This window comes from Cyclopterus lumpus, chromosome 12 (assembly GCF_009769545.1).
Source record: "Cyclopterus lumpus isolate fCycLum1 chromosome 12, fCycLum1.pri, whole genome shotgun sequence".
NCBI classification, from domain to species: Eukaryota; Metazoa; Chordata; class Actinopteri; order Perciformes; family Cyclopteridae; genus Cyclopterus; species Cyclopterus lumpus.
The window spans coordinates 18,147,616-18,169,694 of record NC_046977.1 but is presented as its reverse complement, the minus strand read 5'-3'; the positions used below and the strand labels follow the sequence as shown (position 1 = coordinate 18,169,694).

Below are 22,079 nucleotides of genomic sequence, written 5' to 3'. Positions count from 1 at the left end.
TTACAGGGAGTTTGGGTGCTGGTGGGATTCACTGTAGCTGGTGTTGCAACTATGAGCGCATATTTTCCAACTTGTCCCACCAACAGAACCACATCATCCGCAAAGAGCAGCGATGCAATTCTGAGGTCTCCAAACCGGACTGCGCCTTGTGATCCCGTCTTTTTCAGGTACTCAAAAATAAATCGTTAATGCAAACAGCTTATAACCTTGTTAAAAAGAGTGCTTGCAACAATGAGGTTGTATTCTGCTGGTTGGTATTAAGAGTTGGTCAACAGGAACTGTCTTTGTCTCCAAAGCTTGGTCATTGGTTGATGTGTCTCACAGTGAGATCTATGACTACCATTTTCGATTGATGGCCATATATTACTCACGAACAACTTTCATCCAAGATGAAAAGCCAAATATTGCATTCCTTGTGTCATAGGGGCTCAACGCAAAAAACACACAAACAAACACTTCATCTTTTTATTGTATTTTATTTTTAAGGAAGACTCATGTGTATTCACACTGCTAATACCGTGCTTTTCAAATATACATGTAAAAAATCGTGTTATAACAGAGGAGACTAGATGATTTGTGTGGTCTGGAACACAATAAAAAAAGACAAAAAGAAATACAGAAAACAACAAAAGAGTATGCCAGAGCTGCAACAAATCCGTAAGCATCTTTATTATATATGACATTCATACCCTGCTAAATGCATTTACAGCTAGAGACACAGCACACATTTGTCAAAATAGAGGATAATTAAAAATAAATAAAAATTGTTGTTGGGCCTTCACAGATATTAAGCATGTGTTCCCGCCCTGAGCTGAACATTTTGCCATCCCTGCACAAATGTAACTTTTTCCAAGTTATAGGTGTATGAAAGTGACAGTTGAGTTGCGCTAAGCTATGCTAATGTCGCCGTTAGAATACCTTCAGTTGTGCATGCAGAGACCTAAAACAGATAACTACAGGTAAAGTATTCCTCAAAGACAAAATCATTTCCACCATATCAAACTTGTGGAAGAGCACTACAAGCACCAAGTAACACTGTATTGAGTGAGAATATTAGTTGAAATATCAATAGCAATCACATCTGAAAGCACCAAAGTATGCTGTCTGTACTGACTGGAAAAAAGGCTGATGCGAGTGAGACAAGCTCCTGCAAAAGCCAAACACAAGCTACAGACTCAGAAATGTGTTAGCATTCACTTCTGACTCGTTCGCCTCGAAGTCAGTGATTTTTTTTAAACGGGTTTTCGGTTAGTTGCCTGAAGTAAGGTCAGAGGTCAGCACAAGCTTAAGAGGTTTTAACGTTTTTGTTTAAATTTTACAATATGAAATACGTCAAATTTGAAGCCTTTACATGTCTTCCAGAAGGTGGTTGTTATCAGGCTACAGAGGTCGTCTGGGACATTGAACAGGATCACGCTGACTCGTTCACCTTTACAGCCTTGTTGCGTTTATACTTGCACTCATGCGACCGTGGCGTAGGTCATTTAGGAACCAACGTTAGCTTTTTACTTGCCGATTGCACAGCAGGAATATGTAAATTCAGATTTCGAGATGGTTTCTTCCTGTCAGCATTTTGGTTGTACAAAAAAACCAAAGACCAGTGTTTATAAAAAGCCAGTGTTAAAGGCACATCATCGTGGCATAGGAGGAGGACGAAAACAGTAAAGGGGGAGAAGGGCCAGAGGTCAAGTTACCCATAAAAAGTGCACATTTCATTAGGGAGTCTTAACCCAAATGGGACGGCGGATGGGATGAAACCTTTTAGCTGTAGCACCTGATGGCAGAACACATTTTCTTTTAAGAATTTAATTCAACCTATCAACTAATTTGATTAGTTTTCTCACATTTAGTGCACTGTGATCAGGGAAGTGAGTGGATTAAAAAAAAAAAAGCTTGACTTGAGGCTTTAGGCCGACCCAAGTCAGAGTCAAACTATGTTAAAACTAAAATCTTATCTTACACTTATATCTGTGCTACTTCTCTACACGATATTAGAAATTGAACACATACTGCATCTTGCTGTTGGACAATTCCAGCGCCATTGTAATTTATGCTATTCTACGCTTTTTCTGCAGTGACATTGTTTCCTGCTCTTACCTCTTATGTAGAAACGGAAAAAGCTAAACAATAAAATAAACACGTTTATGAATTTGTAGAATAAAATGTGTTCTCCTAGCTTGTAAACCATCTCACAGAATCCCACACATTATTTCTTGACACCCTAAAAAGTCGCAACACTTTTTAAATTTGATTAATTTAGTTATCATAGATTGACTACAACTGCACAGTTTTACAGTTATAGAATATATGCAGTAACTGATACTTATTTCTAAACATAAACCTTAAAGATAACTTTCTTGAATCCTTAAAATAGTCGTAGACTTCCTTCAAGACAGCGCTTCTCTCTCCTCCTCCTCCTCCTCCTCCTCCTCCTCTCTCCCCCCCAAATCTCCAAAGCACAGTGGTATCCACTTATCAGGCAGCAGCATTTTGAGCAGCAACATCCTCCTCCAATCACATTGCAGAGATTGCAGGCAGGGGTGGGGGGCAATGATGTCAAGTGGCGGGAGAGAAACAAGTCAACTGACCGGAGTGGTGTCGTCGTCATCATGGTCGACTGTTAGTCGCTTAGCACTAGCGAGAAGAGAAACAGGTTCTCTGATGGGGGGGGGGGGTTTGCAGGGGCTAAGCGAATGGAATGTAACCACGGTAGTGCAAGGCCTTTCTCTAACCCGCTTTGATGTGAGCGGTTTCTGCAGTGCGTCAGTTCTTTTATCTACACAGATCTTTTCACCCAATGGTATCCTTATAAGCATGTTTGTGTTGATCTGAGTCTTTCCTGTGCGGATGGGAGGTCCTGGGACAAAGGTTGTTGTATTGTAAAGGCCTGAGGCAAATTTGTGATTTTGGGGTCTACAAAATAAATGTAACTGAATTTAGCAAATCAAACATATTCAGCTGATCTAAGAAGATCGTTAAGGACAAATGTTAGTGCCACTGGGTTAATTTTCAAATTGATCAGTATTTTGTGTTTTATTGATATTTGCGTCTTCCGACATCCATTGAAATATATTAACCATCAATAATCTCAATTCTTCAAAATAACAACAATTCTAAGACTATAATACCCATTTCTTTGAGGATTAAAAAAATGCTAATTTGTGTCTGGGTCACATTTTCTGCCCTGAAGTTATTTCCCCCATAAAGTAAAGTACTGTGGTTAAACTCTCAAGCATTCACAGAAACCATTTTGTCCCGTTTTCTAACCCTCTAGCTGAAGAGACAGAGAGACAGACAGACAGAGACAGAGAGAGAGACAGAGAGAGAGAGTGTGTGTGTGTGTGTGTGTGTGTGTGTGTCATCTGTTTATTGGAGAAGGCCGTAAGTTTCTTCTTAGGTAGCTTTGCTGCAGAAAGGGCACCTGAGTGTGTGTGTTTGTTTCTATGAGAGCGTCTGGCTGGCGAAGAAGGCCTTGGTCTCTCCACAGGTGGGGTTGGTGCACAGTGGGCAGCGGAGGGTGAGCTGGCGGGAACAGGGTTCGTTGGACTTCAGGTGGGACTGGACCAGGTCTGCCAGAGCCTGGACAGGACAAATGGCATACAGTTAGTATCGAGACAGAGATAATTAGGGAATTACTCTCTTCTTTAGCTCTCTGTACCCCTGGTTGTGTTGTCATTCACTGATGACCACACCCTGCTCTTATTCACGAGTTATATACAGTGCCTTCTACTTTGCAGAATTTTCTCCAATGTAAACATGCAGTAAATAACACTTCCTGCACACATGCTTTCACATTAAAAGTACCCTGTGGAGTTTTTTACCGATTGAGGTGTTCGTCGATGAGTGGATTGTTGGGTTGGTGTAAAACCAGTCATCAAACCGGACGTTATATGTTTTGTTGCAACCAGCGAACAGAAGTTACCATGTTTGGAATGCGGAGCTGTGACGTAGAGACGACGTATCTGGCTCTGGAAGTGGCACTGACCTGTCACTCACAGTAAGCCCGCCCTAAAGCATACCCTGCTTTAGGTCTGTTTGACTCTAAATTGACCATCATGCTGTATTTAAGAAGACTTGAAACTAGAGATTGAGACCATAAACTCATGTTTACAATGTTTACTGAGGGAATAAATCAAGAAAGAAGTAGAGTTATTCTCTCATAGACTTCTATACAACCAGAGGAGTCGCCCCCTGATGGCCATTAAAGATAATTCAGGCTTAAGACATTTCAGCATCGGCTTCAGTTTTCAGAACCGGAGGTTGCCAGCTGGATACACATTAATTAATCAACTGACAGGCGATAACGGACCAAGAGGCACAGTAATGGGGCAGCACAAAGCAGGAAATAAGACCACTTTAACCACTTTTGTTAGACCTCAAGTAGACACTATGTATTTTTAGTACTTTAGTCTGTTAACAAGAAACCTGCACAGGTCCCCTGTAAAAGCCTTGCAGTGGCTTAAGGAGCCCGATCCCTCGGTTTTGAAATATCTGCAGGTGTTGAGTTTCATTTACAGAAATGTAACCGTGTTTAGAGAAACTGCTCGGTGTGAAGCAACTGGAAATAAGTAGTGGATAAAAACAGTACTTATATTAAAAAGGAGTAGTCTGGCATTCTGGGAAATATACTCGTCGCTTTCTTTCTTATTTAGTTTAGCATTAAACTGGAAAAACGAGTCAAACAAACAAGAGATTAATTAGTGAGCTTTAAAATGTGCTGGTAGGCTGATGACCATTGGACAGAGCCAGGCTAGCTGTTTCCCACTGTTTCCAGCCTCTACGCTAAGCTAGGCTGCTGGTTGTGGCTTCACATTTACTTTAAAACCTCAGTGGTATGAACCTTCTCATCCATCTCCACGAGAAATGTAAGAAGTGTTTTTCCCATTTATGTTGAAGTATTCAGAAACAAAGAGTATGACATGACTGTTGTTGGCCTGACGGAATTAGTACGACTGTGGAAATGTGCATTTTTATGAATTAACTTTGTGGGCTATTAAAGTGCAGCTAATTCCACCACCTCTCATTGTTTTAATCCTGATCTTTATTAGACTCAAGCGTCATTCGTTTGTGCTGGTCGTGGCTATTATTTGATTCAAATTTATTATATTCATACCATGTGCATACACTTGAGGTTTTGGCTTCTTTTTTTTTTTTTTAAACATGTGTTATCTTCGAGCCAAAAGAATAATCGGAGAGAATTTAAAAGGCAAGTTTAAATTTAAAAAAAAATGTAGTTAGTAAGCTGATGGTAAACCCTTGACTCAGCCCGGCTCTGAAGTTAAAAATTGTGATGAATGTATTTTGCTTTATTTCCCAGCCAGCTGCTGCTAGCAGACTGAGAAACTAAAACCACACCAAGGAAACCATCCTTCAGTAACTACCAACTAATCATCCTCTGGACACGGACGGACACAGACGGACACAGACACACACACACATGCCAGCCAGCCAGCCGGGCGGTTCAGTTCTACTGTAGTCAGCTCTAAAGGTTCCTATTGAACTGGCCTCTTCCTTTAATAAACCCTGCATGCACGCGCACACAACTGGAGGTGTTGAATGTTGTGAGAAAGGTTGAGGGTTGAGGAACCGGAAGAAGGGAAGTTGGATGGGGAAAGGAGGGATGGATGTAAGAAACAAGGGAGAGGAGAGAAAGGAAAGAGGGAAGCCATTTATTGACCATCTCCTTCGTTGGAGTTCACTTACTTCACTGAACCTTCTGCTGCTGTCTATTTTTCTATTACTAGAGCCTTTGTACAGTCTATTTTATTCTAATCCTTTATGTATTTGTTAGTATTTGCATTTTAATCATCGCCCCCTTTATCCTAACGTTCTTAACAGTTCAGTCTGGATCTTCCTCTTGAGCTGAAAGTCTGTTCTTGTTTGTTAAATACAGATGTGGTCACATTAAATACACTTAAACCTGCCGCTCCACTTTAAATTCTATTTACATCCATTTAAATTAGTTGATATTTACCTACTTTGCACATTGGCCCATATAATGTTTGGAGATATGATGAAGGAGCCAAGTGTGTGTGTGTGTGTGTGTGTGTGTGTGCGCGTGCGTGTGTGTTTAGCGTACCTCCATAAAGAGAGGGTTACCGTTCAGCGACTCCGCTCTCCTGATGTTCTCCACCCCACACTGAAGAAAAAACGGAAAGACAGACAGAACAGACTGTTCATATGAATTAAATCAAACAGGTGTAAAAAAGACAGAGTTTATATCCGCACTGGACAAAAACTATTAAAGTCGAGATAATGACTTTCTATTTTATTTTTTTATTAAATCGGGGACTTCAAGAAACAAAATAATTGTCTTCGGAGTGTATTCATTATTGTCAACAGCGGGTTTCATTTTGAGGGAAGCTACTCTCGACTGTGGACAGCAAGGATTTGTGAATAGTGGGGACATGTTTTGCAAAGAAAACACATTTTGGCCCAATTTTTTCTTCACAGTTATCACAAGTATATTAGTACAAACCTTTGTGTTTTTGTGGCACCTGTCACATTGAATGGAGGTCACCTCATTGGTCCACACACACACACACACACACACACACACACACACGCGCACGCACGCACGCACGCACGCACGCACGCACGCACACACGCAACCATCTTGCTAATTGTTTAGCATCTGCTCTTCCTTACCTCCTGCCCCAGCACCTGTCCGTACTCGATGTCCAGCTCGTGTAAAGTCTCTATGTGGTCGGAGGTGAAGGCGATGGGCACCAGCAGGATATTCTTCTTCCCTCGCTCACACAGGCCTTTGATCACGTCGTCCGTCTGGGGGCCGAGCCACTGCATGGGCCCCACCTGAATGACCAAACAACAGCTCAGTCCCAGTGGGGGGGAGGTTTGCAGGTTCCGCTTTTTGCGTCATCATCATAATGCAACAGTTCGTCCATTGGTTTCCAACCCCTTAGATTACATTCCAAATGGCCGTGGTCCCCAGAGGGTGGTCCCACTTTAGATTTTTAACAAACGCATGGCCTCCCCTCTACCGCCACCTTTAGGACAAACTTTATACTTTCAACTGGGGAGGCTCGAAGAATAGCTGAATCATCAGTGTGTTTGTACGGTCCAAGATATAATGTGCTTCAGCGGCAAGGGCTCATTAGGACTCACCTTCAATAGGAAGAATCACCTTTCTGGTTTAGTTTTAAAAAACTAACTTGTGTCCATTTTTCCGGTTAGTATAGTTCATTCAGGCTGGCGTAGAAACTGCAGATGGAACCCTGTCACGGTCCAAACAACCGAACCAAGACCGCTGCTGCGGTTTTACAGGATTTTATAATGGCAGCTATGAGATTTTAGCTTGATTTCAAAAAGCTAAAATACTAATAAAGGCATCTGGTGATCACGTCACCTGCTCATGACGCGCTCTTTATAATTGATCTGTGTAAGGCTGTGTACAGAACCTATTGATGCAAACGCGTATGCGTTATTCTCCATGATTGAAGCGGTTGACACTCAGCGTCGATTACATTGCGGACACGTAATAGTACCGTTTGTACTCGCCGCCCCTCCCACACATGGGCATTAGATTGCTCGCTAGCACTGTAAAATGTCGGTATGCGGATGTCCACAGAGCCTTCGCGTGCATATGATGAAGTTCACGCCACGTGGGCCTTCTTGAACTGGCTTTTGTCCCACCCCAACCCCCCCTTTGGTCCGGGCCAAATGAACCCAACTACAGGTGTTAAAAGTCTTGTTAAAGCATGATGGTGAGGTGTGACTTGGAGGGAAGTCACACCTCAATTTCTCATCACTGCGACATAAAATATTGTCACTGGAAGTCTCTCGTTTTTCAACAACGAAAATGTTCGTCTTAAAGGTTAATTGAAAGACGCCATGATGGCACACGGTGTTACGTCTGGAGTATTTAAACATAATGTCTGGTTTATTTTTCTGCTAGACAGGAAGCCAGCAACACGTCCCAGTCCTCCTCTAAACACAATGACCTAATGAGCTTTGAGGGTTCCTGCTCTAAGCAGCTGGCAATATCAGATGGACGGGTGGCGCCATCTTGTGGCGTTCCAAGCAAAGAAACATCCTGTGATAGAAGCACTTCTGAACTACACTGCAGGTCCTCAGCCTGACAAACTTGTAGTTACGTGGTTATACACACACATGCAACGGCCTCTATGTCTCTGCTCACCAGCAGCGATGTGCAGCATCAGAGTTTGTGAACATTAATTATATAATTATTAATGTTCACAAACTCTGATGCTGCACAAAAAGGATTTTGCAGCTTCGTACTTATATAAAGCTGCAAAATCATTTTTAACGTCTACTGTGACACCTGGAGAATTCATTTAAAAAAGGTCAAATGTCAGGTGATGTTGGATCCGGCAGTTTATAGTGTCATTTTGTTGAAGGAATCAGGTACCAATGCAACACCTACTTGTTCCAGCTGGTGCTCAAGTTTACTTTAGAAGCACAGGAAGAATAAAATCAATATTTTTGTAATAACAATGTCATGTGATCAAGTGAAAGATGCGCCATGTTCTGACGAACATACAGATCATCATCAGCTTTAAGTGAACTCATTGTTTAGATGTCCGGCTGCGACTTTACCGTCGTGGTTTACTCTCAGCGCTCTCATCGTATCGTTATCAGCAGGCAGCCGTTTTCCAGAGAAAAGGCTGTAAAAAAGCCACTGTACACTACCTGTTACACTAGCTGGTGAACATAATGGATATTATATGATTAGCTATGTCCCTCATTTGTGAATCACCAACTGATGATATGTCATCATTGTGTTCATTACCTGTTTCGGGTACCGGTGCGGTACTTGGAAACAAAACAGATAACATTTAAGTACCAGTGAGAACTGGCAAGTGTTTTATTAGTTCCTAATTCATAGAGTTAAATAGCAGTGTAGAATGTATTCTATAGTGCGACCAAATAAGGCTAATGATGAAGGGCAGATGCAGCATTACAAACTGTTACAATACTGATGGTTGTCTTTAACGCAGTTCAGTTTCAGCTGACAACCACTGATGTGGTTCCCTTGAGCAAGTCATCAAACCCCCTACTGCTTAGAGCACCGACAGTCTGGCTGCACTCAAGTCTATAGGTCCTGTGTGTGTGTGTGTGTGTGTGTGTGTGTGTGTGTGTGTGTGTGAGCATGCGTCCAAGGTGCGTACCTCTGTACGGGGGGGACACACACACTCACCCTGGACTGCCACACAAGTCTGTAAGGGTTACAGTGTCCCAGTCTCTCCATGACTCTCTGAACGGTGGCTCCCACTTCCTGAGGATACGGGTCGCCTCGGTTTACAACCTGCACACAGAATACAGCAGCGTCGCTTAACAATCTGTACACATACGACATCACTGTCCCGGGACCTCACATCGGATCAGGAAAAACTCACAAAAAGCAGGAGGTAGGGCCACAGAGGCAGGAGACCTTTGAGCCACACAAGGAGTCTGAATGTTCCAATTGTTCTGCCTATTTATACACAAATTCGCTCACGATGTATAGGAACTTCTCTGTAGTGAATTGGGCCGCAACGGTTCATCATTTTTTATTTAATTTTTTTTAAAGAGTGGGTCCCAAGAAAAGAACGTTTGACACTGGTCGATACTGTAATGTTATCTTCTTGGTTGTTCTCTACGTGGAACATCTATTGCACGACCATCCGTCCCGTGAGGGGAGGAGGGATTCTTCCTTGCTTTCTCTTCCAGGGGATCCTCTTTTTCGCCCTTTTAAAGTTTGTTTTTGGGTGAAGACTTTTCCCAAGGAGGGTCCTAGGACAGACAGAGTTGTACGCGCTATAGATTGTAAAACCCTTGGAGGCAAGTCTGAAAAATGTGTGGTATCAGGCTGTAAATTTGACTTTAATTAGAGTTCAGTCCAAGAACTGTCTACCAGAGCCGGAAAGCCCACAAAACCAGGACAAAACACTCCTGAAGTCATTAGTCATGCAGGCTTGTGACTATTAGTGCTGACACGACTTGTACGAATATAGTAGTACTTCATGGTACTTACAGCCATGGGGAGTGAGTGTGCCGAGAACAGAATGACAACGTCGTCCCTCTTCTCTTCTGGAAACTTCAGCAGCTCGTTGCGGACGTGATCTGCAAAACACTGCACACGCACACAATATTTGTCATATTTAATGTACTTTTTATTATTTTCTGTTTTATTGAAATACTGAAACTATAGTAATTTTCCTCAGAGTTTAAAAACAAGAAGTTTCTGACTAATGACTGCTTCCCACCATGGAAGCCATATGCTGAGATCTAAAAATACAGTTGTTAGTTGCTATAATGACCCAGCACGGCCACTTTTAGCTCATTAGTTGCTATGACAACTTCTTGCCCTGGTCAATTAATTATCCAATATATATTTTTCTAGGTTTGTCTCTCAGAGGAGGAGGAGCCTGGAGGGCACTTTGGTGTGTGTGTGTCTAACCTCCACCAGCAGAGGGTGTGTGGGCCAACGGTCGATGACACTCCAACGCATTTTTGGCCTGGCGCCTCTGTTGCTGTAGTAACGGTAGATGGCATTCAGACTGCTGCCTGTTTAAACGACAAACAAACCAAACAAACTAATATTAAAAGCGTGTTCCGTTACGCAACAGGTAGTCCTCCCTTTGAGAGAGGGTTTGGAATGAAGTGCCTTGCTCGAAGGCACAAACAAGAGCTGAAGAGGGAATGAATCTGCGAAGACAAGCTGTTGAAAATGAGGAAGCATTGTCAGAGTTCCTTTATCCACCATCGATCAGCTGGAGAAGAGAAGCAAATGAATACACACTAGACTGAAATATTGTTCTCAATGGTGCCAATATTGGTAACTCATGCTAAATATATTCAGCTTTATGCAGGTATGCACGATTGATGTGCACAGTAAAACCTTCTCTAAATGAGCAATAACTTTTATTGTTCCCATTCTTCTGATGCTGTTTTTGGCCTTTTGAACATCAACGCCTGTCACAGACTGAGTAGGTAGAGCACTGGTGTTTCCCCATTGGCCGCCGCACTTTCTAAATGGAAACGTATTTGCAACCACAGCAAATGAATGCTAAAAGAAAATCACATAAGAAAGAAACCTTTTTTGTTCTGCCATTTGATGTTTTTAAAATAGTTTCATATCACCAGCTAGGACTGGGTAATATCTTGATAATATAAAGAGATTGTGATATAACACTAGATATAGTCTTAGACTTCGGATATCTTAATATTGTAATTTTGCATAGGTGTTGTCCTTCCCTGGTTTTAAAGGCTGCATGAAAATTAAGTGATGTCATTTTCTGAATTCCGCAGGACTTTAAGACGTTTTATTATTTGCCTTTACCCACTTAGTCATATCCACAATACTTATTGCTGTTTATGAAAACTCTCATTGTGTAATTGGTCGAAGATGTCGTGATATTGGATTTTCTGTGTGTGACTGTCACCTGTGGTGGAGCAGCTGTACTGAGGGTACTGTGTGAAGGCCACGGCTCGCTCCACTCCATCCTTCTCCATCTCCTCGATGGCCTCCTCCGTCAGTGGCTGAACATACCGGAAACCGATGTAGAATTTGTGAGGAGCTGGAAAGAGAGACCGTCAGTCAGCAACTGGCAACCAGGTGAAATACACTATATAAGATTGGCTATGGAAAAAAACTAAACCACAAATCTAGCATTTGCAGTTTAACTGAAATAATCTATTAACTACAGTCAAGAAATAAATAATGGGAAGTTATTAGTTGTTACCAGTTGTGATCAGTTTCTAGACCGCAGTTGGGGTAGTTATCAGTGAGGTGTGTGCAGGCGTGTGAAGTGACACTCCCTCACTTTGTCCATATCTACGCTTCACACCCGAACAGCTTCCAACAAATGAGTCCAATAGCAGGAAACACAACGGCGCTGTTTTTTTTGTTGTCGTCAATTTTTAAAAGCGCCGTTCGCATGACAATACATCCCCCCTGATGATTAGCAGCTACACTAAACCGGGACTTCTTAAGCCTACGACAGTGAGGAATGAGAGCTCTGGCATGTGGATGAGATCTGGGACTGTCTCACCCGTCTCAGGACTCATCTCATCCAGCAGCTTCACCATGCCCTCCCCCTGCATGGAGGTCCAGTGTTTGATGGGCGAGCCTCCTCCGATCTTGCTGTACTGCTCCTGGATCTTTGACGTGCGGCGTGCGGCGATGAACGGGCCGAGCTTACTGCAGATCAGAGGACAGATTGCGACGCCAAAACTCGTAGGCTAGCAGTACATGTAATAACTTGAGCTCAAGCAGGTAATGCTGGTTTGTAATGCTGCTTGTGAAATGTACAGTATGCGTATTCTCTTTGAAGCCAACGTGTCAAAACGACATTTTCAGGAAGAAAAAAAAAAATTGTTAAACTGCTCATATATTGTGTGTGTGTGTGTGTGTGTGTGTGTATACACACAAAACTTATGATTTATAGGCTGTGCTTTCCAGACTGCATTAGCAATGTTATTTTAGCTTGTGCAAGTCCCTGGTCAGGGTTTCTATCCCCCAACAAACACACACTACATTAATGTTACACTTGTTTATTGACTAACTACTGATAACCAAGATATTGTTTTGCCATGAAACTGGCAAAGACATGCAGTAGTCAATGTCTGGTCAACAGTGTGTTGGTCCAGAGAAAGATATCAACTATGCCACAAAACTGATGCCAGTTAAAAAGCTGCATTTGGTCAGATGAAGGCAATATTATAACTGACTAGTGACTGCTTCCCACAATGGAAGCCATATGCTTAGATCTAAATATACAGACAGACTTGTTGGTTGCTATAATGACTCAGCACGGCCACGTTCAGCTCATTAGTTGCTATGACGACTTCTTTCCCTAATTATCCAATATATAATTTTCTAGCTTTGTCTCTGAGAGGAGGAGGAGCCTGAAGGGGGGTGTGTGTGTGTGTGTGTGTGTGTGTGTGTGTGTGTGTGTGTGTGTATGTGTGTGTGTATGTGTGTGTGTGCATCCACGGTGCATACCTCTGTACGGGGAGTTTCATCAGGTCTGTGTCAAGGAACAACCGCAACAAGAAGTCGTGCACGTCTTCTAGTTTCTCAGGCCCTCCCATGTTCAGCATCAAAATGCCCGTTTTAGGTTTCCTGCAGGCACAAAAAATTCATAATCAATAATTCATATTTAACAATGCTTCGGCTTCTCTAAAAGAAAATGTATCTTATTGATTATGAATGACGGTTAATAAATATCTTTCAACAATGAAATCTCACAATAAATAGTTTTTTTTTTTTTCGTCTTCATGCCCAGATCTTTTTAAACTATTGTTTGCCAATGCCATTACGCTAACATAAAACACAATCAGCAATATATTTATTTGTACAAATATATAGTTTGGTGATAATTAATACCAGTATCTGTGTTTTAAACTTAACTTAAATACTTTTTGGGGAATTTGGAACTACTGAAAACCTGAGAAGTTAGCTTGCCCTGTCAGCCTGTGACATCAACGTTAGCTAAAGCAACTAATGTAAGCCTAACTTTTTATAATTTTATTTTTAATTATTGGGAGGGGGGGGGGGGGAAGCAGCAGCGCAATGAACAACATTACCAGCCAACTCAAAATTATGTAATATTGATCCCCTAATTATGCCACTAGCCCCACGTCCCCCCATATGGGGGGGAAGGGTACTAATGTACTAATGTCAGCTCAAGTCGCTAACGTTCGTTTGTTGTGTCTAATGGAAAACCAACGAACGTTAGCTCAAGTAGCTAGTGTTCACTTGTTCTGTCACCTTGTAAAACCTCAGCTCAATCAGCAGCTACTGTAAGGTCCTTCTGTCAGCTTGGGAAACCAACTTCAGTTCACACGCTAATATTAGCTTGTCACCAAGTTCTGATGGGTGCTGTAATGGGCACCTACATTCTTTAATACACTTTTTTTGAGACTCAAATGGCCCTGAAGAACCTGCCATCTCATTCATGATTATGGTTTTGCTGTCATCTTCAGAGCACAGATAAGAGCCAGACGCAGACGGGAAGGATTGTGCAACAATACATTAACTGAATGCAAAAGTTGCCTCCATACGGCTGGCAAGGGGGGACAGAAGTCACCTGTCCATATTAGAATAAAAATGTTTAACAAATTTAATAAGGATGAGCACTATCTTGCTTTAGTTTTTTTCATCTCCATTTGTTAATTTCTGTCTTTTATCATATCTAACCAATTGGCTTAAACCAGTCATCCCTACTGAATATGTGACAAATCTATTGTTGTACCCTGGGACACATCACACAAGGCACCTTTAACCAACTGGGAGCAATAACCCGACACAGAGGCTGGGCGACTGTCAGCCACAGATGCTCAACAAGCAGCCAGATGACAGCACAATGGATCACAGATGGCTGACAGCAGACTGTTGTCTTGTAGCGTCAGGGTTCTCTGAAGCGGCATCCACTTTGTGTAAAACTGCTACGCAGTGTGTTGCCGGACGGTTGTCTTGTGTGGGTGTGTAGGTGTTTGTGTGGGTGTTTGTGCGAGTGTCACCTGTTGTTCTGTGTTTCTGGAGTGGAAGTCTGGGCTAAAGCAGCGGCAGTGGAGCGTCTCCTCACACCCAGACCAACAGTGCTCCTGGCAACTAAAGCAGGAAGTAGGAAAACATGTTCATAACACACATGCACTGCATCCCCGAGCCCTTCTTATAATTAGTGGTCAGTCTGGTTTTGGGACACAGTTTGAGTCATGATAGTGGCTGCACCTTGCACCATTTCATTAACTTAATAAATTGTTCTAGGGGTCATGTGATAAACTGCACACACCAAAATCCAGCCTGATGCATTTGGCATCTTTGGAAAGTAGGGGATCTTCTCCAGAAATGCAGATGAATAATGGCCGGCAAGCAGGAGTTCGCAAAGACAAATGCTTAAAAAAGTAAAAAGTACTTTCCATATTGTCACACTGAGTGACCTTAACTTTACTAATTAGCACCAAAACAGTTTGTGAAATACAAAAAAAAGACAATAGGACACCAAACCCGATATGTACCGATTGATGTAAACACACTTTCCAATAAATAGCACTAGTGACTTCGAACCTGACCCCATCTTTAGGGTCAGCTTCACTTTCATAACCTGGTCTGCAGTAACGAGAAAACCCCGCCAGGAGGCCCACTGCGATTATGCAAGTTCATAATGCTGGAATTGTGTAACTCTGTGAAAATGTTTAGTTCCTTCTCGCGGCCGTTAATGACCATGTGCATTGTTCGCGTATCATTGGCTTATACCAAACGCAGCACAAGTACGGAATAAGTCCATGTTGTAACATTAACGTTCAACTGCGAGCCACAGTAATGTCGGGCTTTGCGACAGGTGGAGCTGCGGAACCGCGGCTATTTGTCTATAAAATAAAAGCACATCTACAGTCACGTCTCAGTAAATATTAGGCATTCGACTTGACTGAACGGCAAACATGGACGAGAAATACAACAAACAACTTGTTTGAGCAAGAACAAATGGATGCAGATGATTAAAGAGTAAACAATACAAATACTTAACGGTGTTGTGAAAAGTTCCTGCCGGAAGTCGTACTTCCACCATCCTCGATAGCTTAACGCCCCATTACGAAATGTTAACGCCAATGTCAGCGTGGTTTACACTCCGTTAGACCGCGCACCGTCACTCAAAACTGCACTCAAACTGGATCAAATCAGCGCAGGGGCAGTCTGCTACGTGACACTACCTTCTGAGCTAGCTACATCGTGAAACTTGAAATTATCCATGCGCAGCTCTGTCCTGGCTAAAATGGCTCATAGTCACACTCACGTTGGATCAAGCGACCGGCGCTGCCCAGGACCGCCATCATGATAACGTCCTGTTTTCCCTGCCGACGAAGTCTCCGTTCCCGTTGCGGTGAAGGCTGGATACTTGTGCTCTCCGCGGCCGCCTCCACGAGTGTTTTCCTTCACTGAGTGACTCGCTGATCACACCGACGTGTCAGCCAGATTCCTTCAGCTACCGCCGGCTGGCTGTTCGGACTCTGTCAAGTTGGTCAACGATGGCTTCAACGCTTCCGGTTTTTAAAATTCAAAATAGAAGCACAGACGACGAACCTGGGACGGTGAAACGTTTTAGAGGAGACTTTCATTTGTTGTAATTCCAGGGATTATTTGATTAATAATTTATTTCCTATTAATAATTGCCATTGTCATCTTATTACTGTTTTAAATAGACTCGTTTTTAAATATGTTATCTGTTGTCTGTTTCAATTGAGAAAAACAAGAAAAATAAACTAGATATCTGCAACACTGAGTAATTTCAGAAGACTTTAAACGAAGTGAGACAATTGAAAAATCTATAATAAAAATGTACAGGGGGAAAAAAACAACAATTTTAATTTAAAAAATACATTCAGAAAATTTAGCATAAAAACATTGAATAAGCAAAAACAACATGCTAAAATGTTCTATAAAATGCCATTCTTAATATTGCGAGATTGAAAGTATAGTCAACGCCATGGCTTGTACGTAGTGATTGTATTAATCATTTAAAAATGTGTATTCTTTATACATATTGTTTTGGAAATATGAACGATTTCATGCTTTTATTGTGGAGACCACTTTGCTATATTTCCGGTCTCAAGCTAGCTCACTCTGGTTTTCTTGATGCAGAGCGGTTGTCTTAGTATGGCGTCACGTCAACATTTGACTACGTTCAAGATAACCACGCCCCCGCTCGTGCCGGTCACACCCACTTCAGAAACCTGTGCGTGTGTGTGTGCGCGTGTGTACGTCCGTGTGTTCTGAGATAGTTTATCAGCTCTAACCACCGGGGTTTAACAGTTGCCGTTTAACCCGCTGTCTGGTTCCAAGGAAGTCATTCAAACGGCTCCATGAAAAGACAGAACACCTCTGAAGCCACACGAAACAACACAACCGCCCGCTGAAATACAAAATAAAAGAATTACGCCAATTACGAAAATAAAAGCTGCACGATCAATTAAATTTATGTTTTCATATCAACGCCAAAAACGTGGAGGACACTGCAGGGACTCGAACCCCATCCCTGGAAACCAGGAGTACCATTACCAGCGTCTGTTGCTATTTATATGCTACATGAAGGCAAAGCAAAACCTGCATTACCATGAGCAATTATATTAATGCATAAATGGCCTTTATTTTACTTTATAAATGTGGATGAATACCTTAAAACTACAGCTGGTTCAAGTTTCCAGAACCAGCTTTTCAACTAAACATGTGTTATACACTTTGTTATGATGTCTGTCTTTTAACTCAAGTTTACCCGTTGTCTTATTAGGTCCAAAATCCTGAGCATCTATTTCTACATAATTGGGACATGTTTTCATTAACTGCTCAAAATTATGACTATTCACTTGAGCATTTGTGGGGAAAAAATGTGTAAAGATGAATTCTCTTCACCAGTTTCACATTTCTTCAACAAATCCATGTCACTCGCCATCAATTGCATTCCTTTTTAACGTGTCCTCGGCCTATTTATTAACTCTGCATACACACAGGTTAACGCGTACATCATCAACATACAATGGCTTCCCATGTACTGGTGGTGACTGGAAACCATCTCCAATAGCAACCACACTCACATTACCGAATGGGGGAAAATCCCCCCCTTTGTTTGATCTGCCGTAATCTGCCATGAAAATACGCTATCAGTTCATGATCAACCATGGATATTTCATCAACTATTGCACAACTCGATATTGTGATGCAAACATTGCCAAACACATATGATTAAAAATACCATTATTTGTCCTATTCTGATACCGGTCCACCAAACTCGTCATCCACACATCCTCTGTGGTAAGACTTTTAGAGTTCGCCTTTTGCTTTAACACACTTCATGGGAAACTTAATTTTTACTGCACTTTCCCCTGTTGGCACAAACTGAATCTTCCTTCTATAAACTGCCTCCTGAGGACAAACATCTCTGTTGTGTGAATAAACACTTTTTCATTGCATCCTTTACATTGACATCGTCCTGTGTGAATGCCTCTCTATGTGCATTCCCCAACAATAATCCCATCTCCTTTTCAGCCTTTGAAATGTAGGACATTATATACGCTTTAATAACATACTGAATGTCCATGTGTTGCATTCCAGCATTTTAACAATGGCCTGCTATGCTGATTAATCTATACGTCATCAATCTCTCTTTTAATACAATGTGTGTATTTCTGCAAATACATTTGTATGCAGCCTCAAAGATAGTTCGATCTATCCCTAAATTATGAAACAACTGCTCCACGGGACCAAAACTATCAGTCTTATCTGACTGAGACAATTTAATGGCTTTCATAATCGCTACTGCTCTTTACTCTATCAGCCAAAATCTGTCCTCACTGTGCACATCCACACAGCGTCAAATTACTTTTATCATTTTGAGTTGTAGTGGATTTTATATATACTTGCGCATGTAAGAAAGTTTATGTTTTAAATTTAATACATAAAGAAAGGTATGATTATTAATTTGGGATATTATGAGGAATATTCTGGAGGAATGTATTATAAAGCATAAGAGAGGATCACTGTTTTATTATTCTGTTTGTTGATGACAAATGTAATGATTAACTGTATGATGCGTGAGAATGAATGTTTTATATGTTTTATTTAAACAATAGTTCAAATGGATGCCGATTGAAACCTGATATGTTGCTTTTATTCTGAAGGCAGGATAATAGGTTTTATTCTGACGGGGAACTTCCGGTACCTGACCGGATGTGTGCACTTTGACCCCGCCTGTTTAATAATTAGCTCAGCGAACAGAACGGCGGCATCCTTTGAACTGACCAATAGAACTAACCCATAGGTGTGAATTCATTTGCATGACCAGACTTACTGCCGAGCATTTGTTCTGGGGAGATGGTTCTACTGGACTGGGGACTCGAGACAGCCCCAGTCTGTTGCTCCTTGGGAACTGCAGTCCGTCTGTGGAGAGTTTCTCCTTTCTGGCACCACGATCGTGAACGCTACATGAGTATTATCTTTGCCATTAAATATTGTTAAACTTTAATTCATTGAATCCTGAATTTCCTGCGGCCACGGGACCCGGAGCTTTGAACAAATCTTACAGTACCTTTCTCTCATCTGCCGTGAAGGTCTGTGTATTATATTCAATTCAATTCAATTCAGTTTATTTTGTATAGCCCAACATCACAAATTACAAATTTGCCTCAGAGGGCTTTACAATCTGTACACATACGACATCCCTGTCCCAGGACCTCACATCGAATCAGGAAAAACTCCCCAAAAATAACCTTTCACAGGGAAAAAAGGGAAGAAACCTTCAGGAGAGCAACAGAGGAGGATCCCTCTCCCCGGATGGACAGATGCAATAGATGTCATGTGTTAGCAAAGACACATTATATACATCTGAGAGATATACATCTCTGCCTTTCTCGCCGATCCACAGGAGTAGATAACTGCACTTTTCTTCCTCCTCTTTGGCGCGTAGCGGGCCGGAGAACATTAGCTCCACATGCTGGTGAAACTTTCTCCATGCGTCGGGCAGGTTAGACAAATCCCAATCCATCCGTGACGTGGGGACGCCTGTGTTCTCCATCTTCTGTCGTCAGGTCAAAGTGAGAACTAGCTATTCTGACACCATGTAGTATTTTATGTGTGTACTGACAGTGAGTTGTCTAAGTAAAACACTTAATACCAGATTGACTCTTTGGGCGCAGTGCGTCCATCTTTATTGTCTTCTTACCTACGAGTCACTTGCGCACCTTGGTGACGTCATCACAACAACACTATTACAAACAGGAAGTAGTCAATATACTACACACATGTCTGCGAATCATCCCTCACGCATGCTCACTCATTGTTTACTTGCCGTCATTGTTCTGCGCCGTCAATCATGACACCAGCTCCGCAGATCAGCTGATACCCTCTATCCAATAAGCACACGGTAACGATGACATGGTTAGCCAATCATCTTGTTGCTGTCTCATTTAAATATGACTGTCTCTCTACCTTCAGTTCATTCATGCTGCAGTTACGCACCCCTCCACCTCCCCATCTCCGCCCAGTCTTCACGGATCTATCAGCTTCATCAACTCATCATTCTATCAGCTCATCACCACCAGGTCTGGACTCCATGGGGGGATCTATCTCGTTGCTGATCGGGGCAGTCGGCCCTCAATTGCAAATCTCCCCGCAAAGTCCAAGCACCAAAGACTCTGAGACTTCATTCCATATTCCAAGTGTATTTCGAACAGCGCAGAGGAGGAATCGAGCTTTGGGAATGAATGGGGCCACCTGCTGGCGAACCATTGGCCTTGGAAGTACCTGCCGAAGTCCGCCGACGGGGCAGCGTCTGTGAAGAATCTTAGGGAGTCGGAAGAATTAACCACGTCGTCGTAAAAGAATGTTACCCCGTTCCAATGTTTTAGCAACCGAGACCAGAAGCGCAGGTCGGAGCGGCACTCTTTGTTCAGTGTGATGACGTCTTGCAGATTTGGCATGGATGAAGCCAGGGCCAGCAACCCGGAAATGAACGAGCGGCCCTGGGGGACGTAATGGCGTAATTACGGCATGGCGTAATGGGACGGCATGGCGTAATTTAAATGGCCGAGGAGGGAAAGCAATTCCCGTTTTGTTATTACTTTTGATGCAACGTAGGACTGGGAGATGTTGCCGATGCGCTTGAGTTTCTCTGCTGGAAGAGAAGCTTTCATCTCCAGGGTGTCCAGCGTGATGCCCAAAAACTCGAGTCGAGTTGACGGACCGGTTGTTTTTTCGTCTTGGAACGCCGAGATGTTTAAACAGGAGTTTAAGTTTTGCTAGTGATGTTCCTGAGTTATCGTGCGGAGGGTCTATCAGAAAAGAATCGTCGAGCAGGTGAAGGAGAGAGGGTACTCTGACCCTGTTTAGAAGAATCCAGCAGAGGGCTTCGTATACCTGGTTAAAGATGGCGTGACTGCTTTTACACCAGAACGTGAGACGTACTGCGAAATACAGTTTAGACTCCCACTTGACGCCGAGAAGGATGGATTGGGATAACTTTGAACATGTCGACGATGTCCGTTTTGGAGAGCCAAGCGCCCTGCCCGGCGAGCTTGATGAGCTTGATGGCGTTATCGACGGTGGAATAGTGGAGGGAGAAGGGCTCGGGGAGGATGAGACTGTTAATGCTGGGTGTTGGCCCCATGTGGGGGGCAGACGGGTCGAATATTAATCTTTTTTTCCCGGAGTATTTCCTTGTTGCTACTCCTATGGGGCTGGATCGGAACACTGAGAAGGGCGAAGCACTAAAAGGGCCGATTACGTACCCCTTTTCGACCTCTTTTTTAAGGAGATTGGACGCTACTGTCGGATCTTTAAGGTGGACGCTAGCGGTGAAACGACCCCTACTCGGATCCTCTGTGTGAGGCCGGAGAGCAGATAATCGTCGAACACGGAATCGGGATGGGAAGACAGTTCTGCTGCGAGTGCTAATACGTTTATGGGTGTGGAAGGGTGGACTGTTAGTAGTTCTTTGACCCGTGATGCTTCTGCTGGGGCCGGGTCCTGCGTGGGCACCTGGATCCGGGTAGCGGCTGGTGCGGTCAAATCTGTTTTTGCCCTTAACGCTGTGCTCGGTGGGGAGAAATGGTACTGTAGGGCAGAGTGATGCAGAGTGGCCCGGGGTACCGCAGGTTGGGCAGGTCACTGGCTGGGAGCCGCCCGCTATCATAACCAGCAGTTCTGTGTTCAGAACTGACCAGTTCAGTCGGGTATTAGATTGGGCTATGTATAACGCGGCTTTGCTGGAGAATCCTTTGTGGTATTTATAAAATACATTTCTCCCGTACCTGAGGTTGAGGTCACCGATCAACGCTAAATACCCGTCCAGTTCTTGACGGTGTTCCGGGAACAAGGAGCATATGACTTCGCGAAAGATCCCGAAAGCTGTTAGAAATTCTCTTGACAATCTTGGGTCAGCGGTTTTGATGAGTGCGGTAAAGTGTTCCCCGGTAGTAATTTTCTCGTCGCGCTCTGGGGAAGGCAGGGTGATGAGGTTTATATCTTTCCACTGCAGAATTTTGGATCTCAGGCAAAGTGAAATGTTTTGCCGGGGGCTGCGGTGATGGGCTCGTCCTGGGCTGGTGAACCGAGGCTCTGAAGC

At 42.9% G+C, this 22,079-nt stretch overlaps 1 protein-coding gene across 1 annotated transcript; it reads right to left on the bottom strand.

Moving 5' to 3' along the window:
* Positions 1-459: 459 nt before the first annotated feature.
* fech (ferrochelatase) lies at positions 460-15,992 on the bottom strand. The gene is made up of 11 exons (XM_034547471.1): positions 15,762-15,992; positions 14,488-14,578; positions 12,968-13,087; positions 12,015-12,163; positions 11,406-11,540; positions 10,421-10,527; positions 9,995-10,093; positions 9,179-9,286; positions 6,649-6,813; positions 6,080-6,139; positions 460-3,579 (listed from the first exon to the last, which is right to left on the bottom strand). The coding sequence occupies exons 1-11, from the start codon at positions 15,799-15,801 to the stop codon at positions 3,442-3,444; spliced, it is 1,212 nt and encodes a 403-aa protein (XP_034403362.1). The 5' UTR covers positions 15,802-15,992; the 3' UTR covers positions 460-3,441.
* Between the last annotated feature and the right edge of the window lie 6,087 nt (positions 15,993-22,079).